We start from the raw sequence: 20,004 nt of genomic DNA, 5'->3' as shown, positions 1-20,004 counted from the left end.
CATACACAGATTAGAATCCTCCTATAAAACATTAGGAAAAAAGAAAATTTCCCAATCTTTCCACAGAGTTTCCTACAACTAACAGCTAGCTCAGTTTCCTGGCTTATCAGGAACCCAAGGCCTCACAGAGAATTCTTTTTCTTTAAAGATTTATTTATTTTTATTGGAAAGTCAGATATATAGAAAGGTGGAGAGACAGAAAGATCTTCATCTGCTGATTGACTCCCCAAGTGGCTACAACGGCTGGTGCTGCGCTGATCCAAAGCCAGGAGCCCTGGATCCTCTTCCAGGTCTCCCGCGTGGATGCAGGGTCCCAAGGCTTTGGGCCATCCTCAACTGCTTTTCCAGGCCACAAACAGGGAGCTGGATGTGAAGCAGGGCCGCCAGAATTGGAACCAGCGCCCATATGGGATCCTGGAGCTTTCAAGGTGAAGACGCTAGCCGCCAGGCTACTGTTCAGGGATCCTGCTTCACCTTTTTCATTAAATAAGACATGTTCTTGCAGGTGATTCCAAGTACCCGAGCCAGGCGTCCCAAGCATCACCTGATCCTCCTCCTCTGGGGCTCACAAACCCAGTACCCACTGCACCCACTTAGTAGGCAAGCCCCAAGACTAAAGCTAGGCGACTGAAGTCTGTAGAGTCCCCCACCCCTTGGGCTCCCAAATCTGGCACCCTTCTCGCAGGTAGGCCACAGGACCTAGGCCAGGTGACCCAAGCCCTGCCATACCCCCACCAATTCTCCCATCCCCAGGTCTCAAGAACCCAACCCTCTCGCCCTCACTCACACACGGGTAGGCCCCAGGACCTGATCAAGCTACCTGAGCCCTGTCAGATCCCCCGTCCTGGCCTAGTCTAGTTTGCCTCCTGTTGTAGCTCCTGCTGGTGGGTGCTGCAGCCTGTCCCAGCCCAGCCTGACTGCTGTCCTGGTCCTAATCCTCTAAGTAAAACTATTCAATCACTGGAAGTAACTAATATCTTTTAATACTCTAAGTCATTTCTTGAAGACACTATTTTTTAAAAATATACAAGATCACACTTATTTTGAGGATCCTATAATTAATTTTCATTCAACTGTTATACAAATATCTAGAAAAAATCATGAAGATTGAATAGAGAAAGTTGAAAACATTGTGAGGCAGTTGTTAACAAAGGTGGCATTGAGCAGTATACATGATGGTCAATGACTAAAGGAAAAGAAACATACCCTCCAGGAATGTGGGCTTGTGAATTCACTAAGCTCATACAGCACAGCTCAAATGCTTCAAGTCAGTCAGCAGTAAAGTTTTGTAAGGGCAGAGGCTGCTGCTGCGAGGAGAGTGAAGGACACACAGCAGTTGGCATGCGGTGCATCTGCCAAGCAAGCACACCAGCCCCGCTAAGCTTGTCCTGTGCTCAGCCCCTCTCCTTTGTGAGTAATCCTCAGGAACTGCAACTGGCTTCCTGCAACGGAGAAATGGAGAGGCACCAGTGCCTGACACGGACTCACCAGTAGCCTCAAGATTCTCTCTTAAAATGTCATCTAAAAGACAAAATCTAACAGTGATGTCTCCAGTCAAAGGCTACAACTTGACCATTACAGAAGCAAGGATGGCTGCTCTCCAGAGGAAATCAGGCACAGGAGACTGTGCTGCTAGATAAGAAATCTGGGGAAAGTCTTGCTTCCTGATTTATTAATTTCCATCTACACAAAACCAAGCTGCACTTACTTGTACTTTCCTGTCCTTGGATGTGTGTGGACATTTCTGTTATAGTGTGATAATAAACTATGCTAATTTTGGCAGTTTCTTTTCAACAAAAGAACTTTTACTAAAACAAAACACAGGCTTATAAAGGTTATTAGGGACAAGAAGTGGGAAAGCTGAACACTAGGTTAAGGACTATACATACTGATAATGGTGAACCACTGATGATTCTTGCAAAAACAAACACAGCGAATGTGCTAGGCCCTGACAGGCAATCCTGTGAATATTACCTTTACTTTACCAGACAGAAACAAAAATTAGACACAATTAAGAGAAGAAACTCATCCTCCATCAGCAAAGTATACTGCCCAACCCAACGGCATGGACACCCACATATTCTACCTTTCTTCCTATTTCTGCAGATGAAACATCATCATTTAAGAGGGTAAAAAGCAAAACATTTTCATCAATAATGCACAAAAGAATTCTTAAAACTGTAAGGGAAAAAAACACGATTCTACTTAAAAACAAATCTAAAAGAGGAAGATTTTTAACAACAGGTCCAATCTTTCAACAGATAGCATAATTTCAGATCTTTATTCTCTGGTTCACTCTCCAAATGGTTACAACAGCCAGAGACGGCCTGACCTGAAGTCAGGAGTCAGGAGCATCTTCCTAGTTTCCCACAGGGGTGCAGAGCCAAAGGCCATCTTCCACTGCTTTTCCAGGCTATAAGCAGGAAGCCCAATTAGAAGTGGAACAGCTGGTACCACTGTATTAGTCACCTAGAAAAACATGTATTTTTAAAATTTTATCTTTGATGATAGTTACATAGGTGACCAGGGTGGGAAGGGTCACAGATCAGGGGACAGTGGGTGAGACCATTGTTTATACATTCTCTTTGTCTTCTCCCTGTATATGGAGAAGAGGGGGATACAAGAGAAGAAACCTAACCACTGCATTACCCGGGGGATGGGGAACTGCCACCTGATGTCATCCCATTGTGAAACATTTTCTCAGGGTTCCACTCATGTGGTTTCAATAGTTTGAGATGCCACTTCAAGGATGAGGAAAACAGAAGTGAAAGAGCTGGGACCACTGTACTGGCCCCCTAGAAAATTTTAACGTATGTGGAGGTTGGCTTCTTTGCTCCTAATATTGACAGCTGAATTTTTTTTTAGTCTTGTTAGAAGCTTATTAACTACATTAATGTTTTTAAAAACAACTGATGGCTTGCTAATTTCCTGAGTGTACATTTGTCTCAAATCACTAAATTTCAGATTTTTTAAAGAGTATTTCTTTGTGTCTACTTTTGTGGTTTTCTCTGAAACCTTCTATTTGCTATCTGTATTTTTAAAATGAAATATTTTGAGAGAAAATGCAAGTGCTGGCTGGGACTGGGTAAGACTGAGACCAAGGACTGGGAACTGGAAAATGAATGCAGGACTCAATATGAATGGCAGGGACCGTTCCTTGCATCATTCCTGCACTATACAGACTGCCATAGCAAGACTCTGAAGTCAGGAGCTGGAGCTGTGCACTGAATTCAGGCAGTATGGTAAGCGATGTGGGTGTCTTAAGCAGCACCCTCAGCGCCAGGCTAAACACCTTTGTTTCTTTTATTCAGCCTTTATAGCTGTCCTCAGCAGAGGAGTCCTCTAAACTTAACCTATTCTGTCGGTGTTAGAATTGGAACTGGATTTTTTTAAACTCCCAGATCACCTGCTTGATGACTTCACTTATAACCCATATAACCTACTCACTAGGATCTCTTTTTCATTCCTCCCTTCTACAATTCTCCATACAACACTAATTATGTAATTCAGATTATAGCATTCTACTTCCTACAATGTAATACACAGGTAGCTCCTACCTGTATTCGTTCCTTTATTATCTCATTCCCTCATTCATTCTCTCTATTGTAGACACACACAGACGCACACACATTCACACACAATACACACACATACAGACACAGACACACACATATACACACACAGACCCAGATACACACACAAGGGTGTTTCAAAAGTTGGTGGAAATACAATCAAAAGTTAATTTTATGCAAAACATTATGAACGTGAGAAGTCTTCCTAAACTTCAAGGGATGCATATTACTTAAAACTATGAATTTCAAAAGTTTTTGCACAAAGATAAACACCTTTTAACATTATTTTCCAGGAACTTTCTAAAGTACCCTAGTGAAAATTTGTTTACTATATTACTAAAATGTAATAAACATAAAATTTCCCCTTTGACATATTTTCACCATTTGCCCCAATATTTGTAACAGTTTCTGGCATATAGCAGGCACTGAATATTACTTGTTGAATAACTGGATAAAACTGAAGAACATGAAAGACTTGATCAGAGCTACTAACAGCAGAATCACCAGAGAAAAGCTTAAAGAATGCAATAATATAAACAGGATTTCAGGAAGATTCATCTGAACCTACTGTTTGCAATGCATGGTATAGAAAACAAAGAGGCAGACACAAAATATCTTTAGTTTCTGCCTAGGAATCTTCAAATTTATTTTTAAAGTTTCCCAACTCTTTCTGACATTCTTCCAGGTTTGGAATTTTTTTTAAAAAAGGCCAATTACTGTTCAACAAAGTGGAAAGCAAGCTGATAAAATCAAGAGGGCAAGGGAGGAATGAGGATGTATGTCCTGAGAATGCATTAAGGCCATATGCATAGTTCTGACATGACTGATTAGACAGGAAGTTACATGGGTATACGAATGGTTGATGGGACTTATAAATTCAGAAACTGACTCAATATTAAACTGAATCTACAACATACACAACCACAAATAAGGAAAGCCAACCCAACCTAGATAAAATTGAGCATGGTTTTTAAGAAAAAAATAAGAGGGGGTTGGGTAAGGTCCATATAAAATATACAGGAAAGTAGAAATAATTCAACAATAAAAAGCTCATATTTTGCAGTCAAGAAAATGAAAAAGGAAGGGAAAAATTGGATTTCTACAACTTGAAACCAGGAGGAATATAAAAACAACAACAACAATCCACTGGAAGTACTTACATGTCAGTAGTAATAACTAAGGATTCAGTTAGAGGTGGCTCATGTCAGAAATAACAGACTACACTTATAAGCAATCAGCTCATGGGTAGCTGGCAAAGAATGGTTCTGAGAGCTGATTCTAGTCTGAAACCCAAAATTTATGATTAGAAACAGTGTTTCTGAATTCTTGCAGGTGGCGAAAAGAATACTTTAAACGCCCTACAGTCAGAAAGAAAAAAAGTCATGGGATCTTGGATTTAAATACCCTATTCCACTGTCCAGCTACTCAGGTCTTCCAGCATAAGCTCAGCTAGTCCCAGACTAAGCAAGAGAAATGTCTGTATTTCATAGATTTTAACATGGAGAGAGAAGTATAAGGTCTCTCATAGTAGCCAAGTTTCTACATCATGAATGTAGGTGATACTGTAGCATCAGACACTGATAATTCTGATTCTACCAAATCAGTTTAAAATTTTCTATATCAAATTAGTTTTTATCCCACTGTGTAGCTAGCTAGCTATGTCTTCTTTTGCTTAAACAGCCATCTCCAGAACTCTAAAACTGCACAAACAGCAGATCCACTGTCTTTTTTATAGAATTAACAATAGAATGGTTTTGGCCAAACTGCAGTGAGTTATGGGCTGTTTGTCAGTTGAGTGTGTCAAGACTGGATAACCATGCTGGCCCTCACTCAAGATCCAACGACCCTGGCATCTGAGGCATGCAATTCATTCCTTCAACCCTGACACCAGGCAAGTGTGCATTATTGAGCAGATTGAGTACTTGTTCATGATTAAGAACAGAATTAATTCTTGCTGAAAGCCTTTACATAGCACAACTCGGCAAATCATAGATGTCTATTTCCCTACTACCTGGAGTTGATCAAAGGCCTCAACAGGAACAAGGCAGAAATGCAACAACTGGAGCACACCTATTCTGCCGTGTTTTGATTAACAATATTGATTTTTTTAAAAAACAAAATAAATATTAACTCTCTGCTGGGCAATATTTTGTGATGCAGTTCCAAGATCTTCCACAGGAGAGCTGGTCCAGCCTGCAGCAGCCCTGGGCAGGGTTTCTTTCATCCACGCTGGTCTAGATGCTACACTTCAAATGTTTAACTTCTCAACTACATCATGTACCTTGGAATACATCTGTTCTAAAAATACATGCTCTCCTCTATTGAAGGGCTTAAGAAACACCTGTCATGGTCTGTCTCCTACTCCTAACCTGAACATGAGCAAAGAATGTCCAGGTGCCATCTAGGATACCTTTATTTTTATAGATTTGATTCAAATTACAGCTGTTCCTTCAATCTAAGCCTAAAGAAAAACCAAGATGTTATTCTTAAACCATAAGGAATCTGATGAAAATTCATATAAAAGGAAGTTCAAGTTGTAAAGCTTAAAAAAAAATTGGGGATCAGCACCATGGTCAGCTAATTTTCCACCTGTTGTGCCAGCATACCATATGGATTAATATAAACATTAAAGTAATCAGAAAAGCCTTTATGTATTGGAAACTCAAGCTTCAAGTAGTGAATTCAAGTCTTGCAAAAATTCTGGCTTTTATTTAAGACCTTAATTTTACCAATGGCAACAAACACTGGAAGATTTCTCCTTGAAATAATAGGATTACTTTTCATTTTATTTTTATGAAAATGTCTGTCAATTGATTACTCTTAAAAAGATGCTTTTGCTTTCCAGCAAGATAATATTACAAAAAAACTGTCTGCTTCAGCTCGTAAGTCACACAACTGCACAGTGTCTTTCCTGAGGTAACAACTTCCTTCAGCAGGCCACAGAAATGCTGAATATACATTTTTCATTTGCCACCTAAGACAGTTGAGAGACATGTACTCAGAACCACATCAGTAAAGTCATTCTTCGAGTGAAATTAGCGTCCATAAGTTTAATGACAATGCAATAACTGGTGCTAAGAAACCAGCAGTTCTACCACCATTGCTTCTGCTTCAGAAATGTAAATATCAGCACAATGGGAAAAAAATAAGGTGTATGCATCATACGAAAATAGTTTCAGCACTGCAGACACCTAAAAAGCACTTGGAGCCTGGTGTAGTAGCCTCGTGGCTAAAGTCCTCACCCTGCACACACCAGGATCCTACTTGGGCACCGGTTCAAATCCTGGCAACCCCACTCCCCTCCAGCTTCCTGCTTGTGGCCTGGGAAACCAATCGAGGATGGCTTTGGGATCCTGTACCCACGTGGGAGACCTGGAAGAGGCTCTGAGCTTCTGGCTTCGGATCAGCGCAGCTCTGGCCATTGTGTCTGCTTGGGAAGTGAATAAATGGATGGAAGATCTTCCTTCCTCTCTCTCTATCCTTTCTATATATCTGAATTCCAACTAAAAATAAAACAATTCTTTAAAAAGGAGAGAAAGCTCTTGGACATTCCTAGAGTTTAGCCAAACACTGAGCTACTGAGTGTAAGCTCCTGAGCTTACATAACTCAGGAAATGTAGAAACATCACAGAACAAGAAATATTTAGTTGGGCTTGGTCAAAAGCAAACTAAATAAGTAGTTCACACCCTCCTGCTATTTGAAATACAAGAGTGAAGACTCAAGCACATTCTAAATAACTAAAGCAATGACCTGCAATGGAAATAAAAAATGTTAACAAATCTCTGAGATGTCAAACTAGGTTAGGTACATAATCTCAACACAGAAAACAAACACATACAGAGGGTTCAAATTGAATCAAAACCACCTGGAATGAGAACATCACGCTGATTCTTTTACATCTTACCTTAGCTCTAGATGAACTGACATTTTCCATGTTCTCAATGCTGCAGATGCAGTTCTGTGAGACTTTGCGGCAAGCCACTCTGATATAGTCCCAGAAGCTCCGAGGACTTTCATAGCCAAACCAAGTGACTTGACCTTCAAAAAAAATTGCAGCAGGATAAAATAAAGCAAAAAAAAAAAAAAAGAAGAACCAATTCAAAGTTTAAGAAAAATAAAATCACAAGAACAAGAGCAATATGCTGCCATGGAAAGAGCACTGATGGTGACATCTTAAACTTCATCCTCTTCAATCCTGGTTTTCTCAACAAGAAAACTAAACTGAATAGAGTAAAAAGGGGACTAGACACTACAGCTCCCTTGGAGTTTAACACTCTGTTATCTAAGTCTTGTAGACAGTGCATAGAAAACTGTCCTCCTGGTTCTAGGCAAGCAGTAACTTAAATGTTGCAGTTAAATATAAACTCCTTCCACTGCAACAGGGGAAAGTGATATCACTCTTTTCATCCTCTTCATAGGGATATGCCAAGGAAGTCAAATAATGTATGGTCATTAGAACGAGGAAAGCAGCATTCTGCATCCTGTGGCCGTTGGTCATTCCACCTAACCATTCTCATTTGTAAAGTACTCCACCACAGTCACTCATCTGCTGTCTTCTAGTCACCGCCCCGTGGCAACTCTACAAGCATTTACTATTGGGATTTCTGATATGTGGTTACCTAGCTATCTGTTCATGACCAGATGCTCTATTATATACTTGTATTAGAACTAATATTTCTATGCAGGACTCTGAGTATTAGTTTCATGATAACCATTTTGAATGGTTAATATATTTTGAATACTAAGTTTATTTCTGAGATTTAATCATGTGAAAGTGACAACAGAGGGGAGACAGAAAGAAGAAAGAAAGAATCCAGGAGAGACAGGCAAAAAGTACACACATCTTACACGTTTCATTCCTCAAATGCCCACAAGAGCTGGGGCTGGGCCAGACCAAAGCAAAGAGCCAGGAACTCCATCCGGTTTCCCACAAGGGTGGCAGGAACCCAACTATTTGAGTCATCACTCACCTCCTGCCAGATGAATTAGCAGAGCATTAGATGGCAAGCACAAGTGGGACTCAATGCCAGGTACCCTAACCTGGGATGTGGGCATCCCAGCTTAAGCTATGGCACCACAACACCCACTCCACCACCATTTAGCATTTCTTAATGGGATACCGGTGTTATCTCAATACCATCCTCAGTTGTCTGGAATTATCACTTTTATTTAAGTGAACTGTTTAATCTTAATAAAGAAAAATTTCCCTTTTTATTTTTAAATAGACACTTATCCAATCTAAGTAATTATTCATTTATCTCAGATCTTTCTTTCCCCCCAAACAACTTCTATCCAACAACAGAAGAATGCTTGTCAGTAAGCACCACTTTGACAGTAATGACTGAGAATGAATGTGGTTCCCACGCACGGCAGCATATTAGAATAATGCTACTGCTTTTTAAGATGTTCATTCCTGGACGCCCCCAAAACTGAAGCATTAAAATCCCAAGGGCAAGTCCAGACACTGGTATTCTCATCAAAATTATTCCTCATTTTGCAACCTGGCAACTCATGGCGGACACCAGCTGATCAGCTCCCAGAGGTCTGAACGGCCTTCTCACCTGGTAGACACACATGACTTGACAGTCCCAACTGTCAGCACACCAGCTCACATGCACGACTCGTCCTCATAGTTGCTTGCTTTGCTTGTTTTCTGGACTGCCTCATCTACTAGCACTATCTCATCTGTTGTTAGATGAATCCCCCACACTTGATATGCTGTTTGGCTGAACGTGATCAATCAACACACAGTTGTTGAACAAATGAGTTGGAAAAGCAGCATAAAATTTTTTAATTGCAACGTACGAAAAATGTGAATTTTTCAAACCTCCAATTAGTATGCATTTATAATACCAATTTTGATCATTGTATGGAATGATGGTATTCTGCATACTAGATAACAAGCAAATACTTCAGACAAATATGTCCAACGTAAGAACACCTACAAATCCTTATTCAAATAATCGTATAACCCAATACCTCTGTCAAAATAAAATCTTACTACCCACAATTGAAATCTGTAAGAATACTGATAATCTCCCTTCTTTCTTTGAGTCTCTCCTCATCACTTTCTACCCATCTTGCTTGCAAAAAAGTTCCAGGGGAAATGGGTGCTTGGCATGGTGGCTGAGACTCTGCTTAAAACACTCCTGTCCCACAGGCTCCTGGTGTCACAGCTGCAGCTTCCTCAGGCCCTACTCCAGCAGACCCTGAAAGGCAGTGATGATTGCTTAACCTGCTCCTAGCTTTGTTCCCAGCTCCTGCTTTCAACCTAGCTCAGTCTCAGCCATTGAAAGCATGGGGAATATGAACAAGTGCGTGGGAACTAGAAGTTCTTCACATCGCCCCTGCCCCCAAAACAGTACTAAAAACAGCTCTTGCTACAAGACTTCTACACACTTTCTCTTTAACATACTTCTTGTGTCAATAATTTGTTGTTCATTTGGAGGAGGGAGCAAAATGCTTAGCAGCAAGAACAAGGGAATTTTTAAAGATTTATTTCAATTATTTCATTTCAAAGGCAGAGTCACAAAGAAAGGGACACCAAGAGAGGGAGAATCTTCCATGTGCTAGTTCACTGCCCAGATGGCCAAGCCAATCTCAAGCCAGGATCTAGGACCCAACCAGGATCTCCTGACCCACCATGTCTACCATGTGGGTCAGGAGCAAAAGGAATTGATTCTTCCTTTGCTGCTTTTCCAGAGAAACGGATCAGAGGCCACGCAGCCAGGACATGAGTTGACACCCACATGGGACACCAACGATGCAGGCAGATGATCAGTTGACTATGTTACCGTGCTTGCCCTAAGAAAACAGTTTTTGAGACCAGGAACTGAGGACATGAATTAGGTAAACTTCCAGCTATTTGATTTGAGAAAATGGTTTAAAATCACTTTGTAAGTGTAAGCTTCTCCTGTACAATGAGTGTATCTGAAGCACTACCTGACAGCAGACATGTTGCAAAGAGCACAGCTTTAGTGCACATCAGGAACGACACAAAAGTCAATTAATGCAGCTGTTATTATTGTTATCACACAATCCTTTAAGGGAACCAAGTACCCCTTTTTAAAAATTTTACTTACTCATTTTCATTGGAAAGGCAGATTTACAGAGAGAGACAAAGATCTTCCATCTGCTGGTTCACTCCCTACATGGCTACAATGGCCAGAGCTGAACTGATTTGAAGCCAGGATCTAAGTTTCCTCCAGGTTTCCCATGTGGGTGCAGGGTCCCAAGAGTCTGGGCCATCCTCCACCTTCTCATTCAGAAGCATCTGCATTAGCACAAGTGGAATTCACCAGGTTCTCAGGTGAACTATTATCCCAAAATTTTATTTACATAATTTCTGCACCTACAAAAAATGTACTTCAAGTATTAAACTGATTAGCTGAGATACTATCTATCACTTCTGATTAAACAGAGTAACCACTAGTAAGTCTACAACCAGCATTCAAAAGGAAGATACAAAGCACATGCTCATTATATGTACCTTAGAAATACTGAAGTGATAATTATTCAAAAGACATCTTCAGTTTCTTTACAAGAAGGTATAAAAGAAAATTAATAGTAAAAAATTGATTATATCTTGGAGAAAGTTTACTCCAAAGAGATAAGCTGTCACAAATCTCTTTTTAAAGGTCTTAATGAATACAAGCATATAATACTCTTACAATTTTAAGTGTTCTTAGATGTTGACTTTTATCAATGCCAAAGTTAAACAAGCTTTACAAAACATATTTTTTACCCAACACTATAACCTCAACTCACTGCAGGCACACTGAAGGAAGTAGTAAAAAGTTTATCAGACCAAAAATCCACTACCAACCAGCCTTGTGGTCTCTTGCCCATTTTTGCCATTTAAAAATAGCCTGTTATCTTCAGGGTCTGAAGAGACTCTCAAACTCCTCTCTCACATTCCACCAGTGAAGCCACTATTTACATTTCACAATACATTTGCGTTTTGCTTCTAATCTGATGGCCAGAAAGAAACCTTCAAAGAACAGGAAACAACATCTCTAAAGTGGCTGTCTACTGTGCAGCGGCTAATGACTTATCATCTTTTCATAATGTACTATGAAATATAAATGAATGTGTTCAGTGACTTCCTTTCTCCACCATTTGAAATAGTGCTTAGCCACTTGAACCATAACTGCAAAGCTGTTCTCATCAACTGAAGCTCTTTAGTGCTACAAAAATCTGCTCAAAGTTTGTTCACAAGATGTATTTTTCAATGACTCCACAGGCACAGATTTCTACATTTTTAGGGGCAGATAATTTTCTACAATACCAAGGATTACTGCCTAGGAGCTACTTTTCATCAAGATAATCAGCAAACACCAAGCTGATCCCACCAAAGGTTAGTAAGTTGGTATCACTGCAAAAATATTCAGACACTTAAAGGGGAGTGGTTCCTTAGAGACTTAGCTTGCCTCTGAATTAACATTAAGATATTTACCTTCCAATTTCTCACTTGCAATGTTGTAGCAACAACACCAAAATTTGTTACTGCTAATTTAGAGAAACCACTTTACTCTTCTCTACTTACTATCTTCTTATTCATTGAACAGCAATGATGTCCATTTCTGTAAGAGAGCTCAATCTTTTCCTTTACAAAATAAAGTACTGTTGTTCCTAAATGAGGTTTACATTGGCAGGACCATCCAACTTTGAAGGTTAAATGCTGAAAATGATGAATTTCCTAACCAAAAGATCTTATTCTACTTTTTTAAAAAAGTGAACACTTGAAAATAATTTTGGTAGCGGTTTCTATAGACTCTGAAGTCAGGCTCCAGCAGAGTTCCTCCCCTTGGCAACTTCACTTGGCCCCAGCAATCAGTCATCCGTCCTGGACGTGCATCACTCGTCCCGTTACTGAGCTGCTAACACTGAGTTCACCAGAAAGCAGGAGAGCACAAACACACATCAGCACAGAGTGACACCGCACACCATGAAAGTCAGTCTGTTCCTAAGTGAAGACAACCAGGCCCACCAGAAATTGAATTGACTTCCTCTCATTTTTTTACACAGTAATTTTTCCAATTATATAAATACAGCACAAAGGCTGGCTTTTTAATTGTTGTTGTTATTTTTCCATCTACCGGCAGCAACACAAATACTGGCAGACTGAAACAGAAGCCAAAGGCTGGAGGACATACAGAGAGCTACACATAGTAAATAGTCTCATAGAACTGTGCACTGTTACAGAAGTAACAACACAGGAAATCACTTTAAAAGATCATTGATGGAAATTAGGATTAAAGAAATAAAGACTTTTTAAATCCTTTGTCCTACTGTCAAGTTTCTGTGTTTCAAAACAATGAATATGTATTTTTTCCATAACTAGCAAATGTAATAAAAAAAAAAAAGCTGATTCTTAAGCACAGAGGCACAGCAGGGTCCTGTACATGGCATGAACTCAATTTAGAAAGTTCTTAGTAAGTAAACACATGCATCCAAGTAGGAGAAAGGGAACTATCAAACATACTCCCAAAACAGTTACTAGTGAACAACTGAAAAGCTCAGACGGCTCTCCAGGGCTCCCAATGGACACGGAGCACAAGTGCCATTACATAGCACTTACCGAATTAAGGAAATCACGAATAAACCTAGACTCTTTAAGAGCTACAATAAAATTCAATCTATACTGATTTGCGTAAGTGATGACAGTAATTAAAGCCATAGAACTTAGAGATGTGTAGGGTCACGCGGAGAGGAAAAAGAATAAATGGATTATCGTGTGTGGTTTTAACAAAGGAATTTTAATTCTTTTTTTTAAAAGATTTATTTATTTATTGGAAAGTCAGATATACAGAGAGGAGGAGAGACAGAGAGGAAGATCTTCCATCCGATGATTCACTCCCCAAGTGAGCGCAACGACCGATGCTATGCCAATCCCAAGCCAGGAGCCAGGAGCTATTTCCGGGTCTCCCACATGGGTGCAGGGTCCCAAAGCTTTGGGTCATCATCGACTGCTTTCCCAGGCCACAAGCAGGGAGTTGGATGGGAAGTGGAGCTGCTGGGATTAGAACTGGCGCCCATATGGGATCCTGGCGCATTCAAGGTGAGGACTTTAGCCACTAGGTCACACCGCTGGGCCCAGGGATTTCAATTCTTAAGTTAGCTTAAGCATATGTAGGCCCTTTGGATTTTTTTTTTTTAATTGGCAAACTGCAGAATCCATGGAGTGTACTGCAGAAGCTCATTTAAGGGACACAGCCTTTTCCTCCTGCTCAGTGCCACGGGGCATCACCAGCATAGAGTACCTTGAAGAGGTACTTGATGATGAGCCAGCCCTTAGTAACCTTGGGAAATCTCCTTAAAAAAATAAACATCAGCACCAGACAGATACTTAGCAAACCTGTCAGCAAGTTTACAATTCCAAACTGAACAAACCAAACGGTCTAGAGGTGTTACACACCACTTTCTCCCAAGAAACAAAGAAACACAACTGAGTTGAGTTGCACAATGAAGTCACTCCAGCTGTTCTCCTGTTGTCTGTCCTGTTGGAGAAGCGAGGGTTTCCAGAAGTCATAGAGGAACCACTCCCTGTCTACTTTTACATCCACCAAAGCTGTGATGACAGCAGATTTCACACTGGGCAGCTGCCAGGCTGCTACGACTGGCTTTCTACCTCAGATGTTGTTAATGCTGGTTAGAAAAACTACTGTCTTGAATTCGGATCAGAAGATGTTTTACTTTTAAAACACACATCTAAGACTGTCTAAAAATTATAAACAAATGCATTTTTCAAGGCCAGTTCCACTTTCTGGGTTTTCTCCCACAGCCTGATGAGAAGAGCACTTAGAGTCCATCCAAGGCTCAGCAGATTCAGTGACATTGCCTAAATAATTCTGTGTATTTTGTTGCTTTGCATGCTGAATGCACTTCATGCTGCTGCTCCATGTGCACAGCTTTCAATGACTGTTTAATAACAACCATCTAGAAAGATACCACACACCTTTACTGTGCTACCTGAAAGCATCTAAGATAATGATAGGGGAAACTCCCAAGCCAAATTTCTGATGTCAAGTTTCCCAAAGTGTCATTTCCTTCTCTTAAAAGCAAAGAAGGAAATATCTACTAGATCACAGCTACACATTTTCCCACTCAGACCCTTTATAAAACCACTTAAAATACACATAAGTGACAGCCATGTAACACAAGAAAAGAAGAGGATGTGCACGTCTGTTCCCATCTATGGCTCCACCACTCAACCCCTATCCTCTTGCCTCCATATGTAACTTTTAACAGTGATTTGGAAATAGAGATTAAAAAAATAATTGGTACCCTAGTTGAAATTCATATTAGAACATAATGTCCTTTACACTACAAAAAAAAGTTCTTAGTGTTAGAATGCAAATCAGAACAGAATGCTTTTCCACTATAAATAAATTCTTAATGCGTAAACCTTGTTTACTGTATTGGTCCTGAAATAAGGCTCTCCATCTTAATTATGATTTACAGATCCAAAATATTATCAAGTCAAGCAAATTCCATGGAAATTCTACTTAAGGGAATTTAAGAAGTACATAAACTATGTAATACAATCAGTGTCATTGCTTAATCTTTCATATAAACTGATTAGTCTATTATAAACCCAAATGTATTGAAAGCTTTTAGTATGCCAGCCTTTATGCCCTGGTTACACATATTATTTTCATCTTGGCTATAAAAGACCATGGGAAAATGTTTAAAAAGTAAAACCTTTAATATATTCACAAAATTTAATGGTTCTAATCATAATTTATTACCTCATTTAGCCTAGTTAAAAGCTAGAAGTATCTACACCAAGCAACAATATACAAAATTACAAATTATCTGCGACCAGATTTTAACTCCCTATGTTTTATTTTTATTTTTAAACATTTATTTACTTTTTGAAAGACAGGATTACAGAAAGGGGAGACAGTGGGAGAGAGAGGGATCCATCTTTCACCCACTGAGTCACTCCTCAAATGGCCACAACAACTGATGTTGGACTGGGCAGAAGCCAGGAGCAAGTTTTGGGTCCTCAAGCAGTTGCATGGGCCCGATGACACGGGCCATCTTCCCAGGCCCTTAGAAGGAAGTTGGATGGGAAATGAGCACCTGGACTTGAACGAGTGTCCACGTGGGATACCGTCGCCTGCAGGCAGTACCTCTGCCTGCTCTACCACAGCGCCATCTCCAGTATTAAATTAATTACACAAGTCACAAGGGGTGATTTACCCACACCAAATTTAGAAAAACATAATCAGAAAAATAATAATCTATACATTATTTTGGTACAGCATTTTAAAAATGTTATTTAACAATTAGCACTAGATTTAAGATGTATACACCCTGTGATTTCAGTAACTATAACAACTCACTAGCTAGTGAAGTAATTGGGAAACTATTCTAAAGGAATTTTGGAAACTATGTTAACAAATGTTCAGTGACATGATAGCATATTTATGAAAAGGAAATTTTGAAATAAAATTGGAAATCATTTTTTGCATCAAGATATTTTAACTCCATTTCCACGAATATTTTGAAGAACCCTCCAGTATACTCAAATGCACACACATACATACTATACATATTCTGACAGACACACACAGTTACCAACAGAGTTATACCCAAAACTTCTGGAAGTTCACTGACACCTTCTGCTGCTTTGTGTTTTAATTCTCATCACTTTTAAGAGGAAGGGCAAAATGTGACTAGCAGCCCAACAAGAAAAAAAGTTCACATACACAAACAGCTTAAGTGAAGCAATCATGGCAGAATTTTTCCCTGCCTTTTTTCTTTTCTTTTCTTTTCTTTTTTTTTAGTGTACTAGTCAATTAAGAGGCCAAATATATATGGGGCAGTTAGATAATAAAATTTCAAGGAAAGATAATTCTCAAAAGATATCAGAAAAACAAGAAATGACAAGGGCAAGGAGCTCAGGAGGAAATAAAGTGCAGGAGTTTGATTTTCATTGTTAACAGGCATGTGAAAAGTATGGAAATTTTCCTAACACAATTTCTGTTTCCTATTTTCAGTATAATTGCTTTAGAGGCTAAAGTTTTGCTTTTAATATCTACATAGTGATCTATTCTCTCTGAATATTCAATTTACTCTAAAATTTAAAAAGAGGTTTATTTTATTTTCTCTGTAACTTAAGACCACAAGCCCAATTTATCATCAAGATAGTTCAAGAATTACTTCAACAGCATAATTTTTACAGGATATAAAAAAATCTGCCAAAGCATTCCCAAATTTCTAAGCACATAACTTGAAATAGTGTTGCTCCGAGCGACCTTGCCCACAGTCTAACCATGGAACTCCAGCAAGCTGCGTGGCCACATGCTTATCTCTGGGATCGCACTTTGGCCTGAGTATACAATTTTTATTGGATGAGTTGTGCTCATATGTTGCTACAGAAACAATTTCAGTCTCGTTTTGTGTGCAGACCAAAAATCAAAAGTTGGAAATGCTTCAAAATGAACAAAGAAAACAGCAAAGCCAAGTGGACAGGTTTATCTTCACCCATTGTTTCTAAAGGTGTTTACACTGAACTTCAAAGACGGTCTCATGGGAAGCTGCTTGCTTCTCATCTGAGCAAGGAAGCACTTTGAGGTCCAAGCCAGGGTCCACAGCAACGCCCAGGTACCATAACAGTTCAGCTGGGTTAGAAAGGTTCTAAAATGTTGAGTTACAGAAATTCTGAATACAACTGCTACTAAGAAAAAGGACAGAAATTACTTCAGCATCAAAAATTTGATTCTTCAATAAATAACGAGTGGCAATCATTTCTGGAGTACTGTTCTAAAGATTAGAGAAGCACGAATAAACACAACAGATAAATGAATACCTCTGCCGTGGCGAAATTTCTAAGTTTTAATTTTTAAAAATCCACTTATTTGAGAGAGCTCTCATCTGCCACTTTAATCCCCAAATGCCTGCAGCAGCTTAGGAGCTGGGCACTCAACGCAGGGCTCTCCTGAGGGCAGCAGGGACCCATCTACTTGAGCCATTACCGAAGCCTCTCAGAGTCCACAGAAGTGACAAGTAGGAGCCAAGAACCAGAAGTAGAACTGAACCCAGGCACCCCTGGGTATGACTGGTATCCTAACCCCTGGGCCAAAGGTTCAAAACCTGGATCTCAGCGGCAAGAAGGCGGCAAGAAGGACACAGGGTCAGGCCTCACTGAGCAGTTTCCAAACAAATGGGAGAACAAACAACATAGAAATTAGAAGCAGCATGTCTACTACACAGACAGTAGAATGGTGGACTAGGCCAGAATATGCCTGTTACAGACAAGGAAAAGCAAAAGATTGATGAGCACAGAATACAGTAACTTAATGAAGAACGAATAAAAAGATTAGCTGTATACAAGTCTAACTGGAAAAAAAATATTCAGTCAAGACAAAATCTAAATTGAATCTAAGTCAGCAAGCCCAATGTTAGTAAGTGTAATTGGCATATTAATTCATAAGGAGTTTGATACAGTACCCCATTACATTTAACTCACCTTCCTTTAGTAAGGGATTTTGGCTCTGCTGGGTTTGCCTCTGCATGCAACACGAGCATCCCTTGTGAGTACAATCTCAAGCACTGGCAATTTTCACTTCCAACCTGGCTGCCTGCTAATGAGTCTGGGAAAGCAGTGACTGATGTCCTGGGTGCTTGGGTCACTGGTACCCACAACACAGACAAGGATGGAGTTCCCAGCCCTTGGCTCCGACCTAGCTCAGCTCCAACCATCAACAACCTTTTGAGGAGTGATCCAGTGGATGGAAGCTCTCTCTGTAACCCAACCTTAAAATATATTTTTCTTAAATCAAACTGGAATATTATTGAAAGCATGTAATTCTCCACAACACCTGAAGATTTTCACTATTTTTTTTAAAGATTTATTTTATTTTTATTGGAAAGGCGGATATACAGAGAGGAGAGACAGAGAGGAAGATCTTCCGCCCAATGATTCACTCCCCAAGTGAGCGCAACGGCCGATGCTATGCCAATCCGAAGCCAGGAACCTTTTCCGGGTCTCCCACATGGGTCCAGGGTCCCAAAGCTTTGGGCTGTCCTCTGCTGCTTTCCCGGGCCACAGGCAGGGAGCTGGATAGGAAGCGGGGCTGCCAGGATTAGAACTGGCGCCCATATGGGATCCCAGGCATGCAAGGCAAGAACCTTAACCACTGCGCCACCGCGCTGGGCCCTTTCATTATTTTTAATTGGCTATTTTGCGTTTAACCCATCTCCACACCAAATAACTGTACTCTATGACGCTGCCTATGAACACTTTAACTGCTGTGTTTTTCTTAAACTATCTGCTCCATTAGCTTATAAACAGGCAGTCAGAGATGATACTGTCAAGAATTAAATCACAATTGAGAACCCCATACATTTCTTTCCTGTGGGAAGCCTGCCTTGACCCAGCTAAGCAGAACAGATTATTCATTCCTCTATACTATATCACACTCACTGGGACTCTATGACGACATGATGACACTATCATTTGTTAATGTAGCCTCTGTCTGCCCTTCAGGATTGAACCTCATAGAAAAATAAAGGCATATTCACCTTTGTATCTTAAATCTCCAGCACAGGGTGATTGGGATAGAAATAATAGCACAGATTTTTGTGCAAAAGTAAGAAGAGGCAGAAAACCGAATAATCTTAAGGTGCTGTCTATAAAAAAATAAACAACCCCTCCCAGTAAGTTATTACTCATAACCAAAGCAGAAGCGAAGTATGGGTCACGTTAAACTGTGAAAAATGGAGGTTATAGTGAAAAGGATGTTCTATGAGACCTTTTGGTACTAGGTTCTATGACACACTACCCAGTTGTCCAAAGTAATAGAGATCAAGAAGATGGAATTTCCCGCAACATGATGACAAATGAGGACCATTCCTACGTTAAAGCATCAAAATGGAAAGCAGTAAATTTGGTGCAATTTTAAGCTTGCTTCTAGGCTTAAAATAAATTCACTGTTGTTCTCATATTGTTCTATAAGCCTTGGAAACCTCACAGAGTCATGTAACCACAAGGGAAAGCAGTGGAAGATGGTCCAAAACCTTGGGATGCTACACCCACTTGAGAGACCTGGAATAAGTTTCTGGCTCCTGGTTTTGGTTTGGCTTACCTCCGGCCATTGCAGCCATTTAGAGAGTGAACAAGTGGGGGGTGGAAGATCTTTCTGTCTCTCCTTCCCTCTGTAAATCTGTCCTGTCATTTCAATAAAAAATAAATAAATCTTTAAAAAGAAGAAGTTGAATAGCTGGGACTTGATTTAGCGCCCATATGAGATGCTGAAATCACAGGCAAAGGCTTTGCTATGCTGCAATGCTGGTCCCAGAAAACCATCAGTTCAAATATTTCAAACACTTTTAAACTGGGTTGGTAGCTGCCATACTAACACACATTTCTACATAAATTTCTTGGCATATTCTACATATCATCCTTTTGTCAAATATGTT

The 20,004-nt window shown here is 39.9% G+C and overlaps 1 protein-coding gene across 1 annotated transcript in view; it reads right to left on the bottom strand.

Annotated features, from left to right (window-relative positions):
* RUNDC3B (RUN domain containing 3B) overlaps nucleotides 1–20,004 on the bottom strand; it is an 88,188-nt gene that overhangs the window by 48,882 nt on the left and 19,302 nt on the right. The window contains exon 3 of the mRNA XM_040964987.1: nucleotides 7,478–7,611. Coding sequence (XP_040820921.1) covers nucleotides 7,478–7,611 — 134 coding nt within the window. The remainder of the gene's footprint in view (nucleotides 1–7,477; nucleotides 7,612–20,004) is intronic.

This window comes from Ochotona curzoniae, unplaced genomic scaffold (assembly GCF_017591425.1).
Source record: "Ochotona curzoniae isolate NIBS_2020 unplaced genomic scaffold, NIBS_Ocur_1.0 scaffold_3835, whole genome shotgun sequence".
Classification (NCBI taxonomy): Eukaryota; Metazoa; Chordata; class Mammalia; order Lagomorpha; family Ochotonidae; genus Ochotona; species Ochotona curzoniae.
Note: the sequence above shows the minus strand (reverse complement) of the source record. Positions and strands in the feature narration are given on the sequence as shown.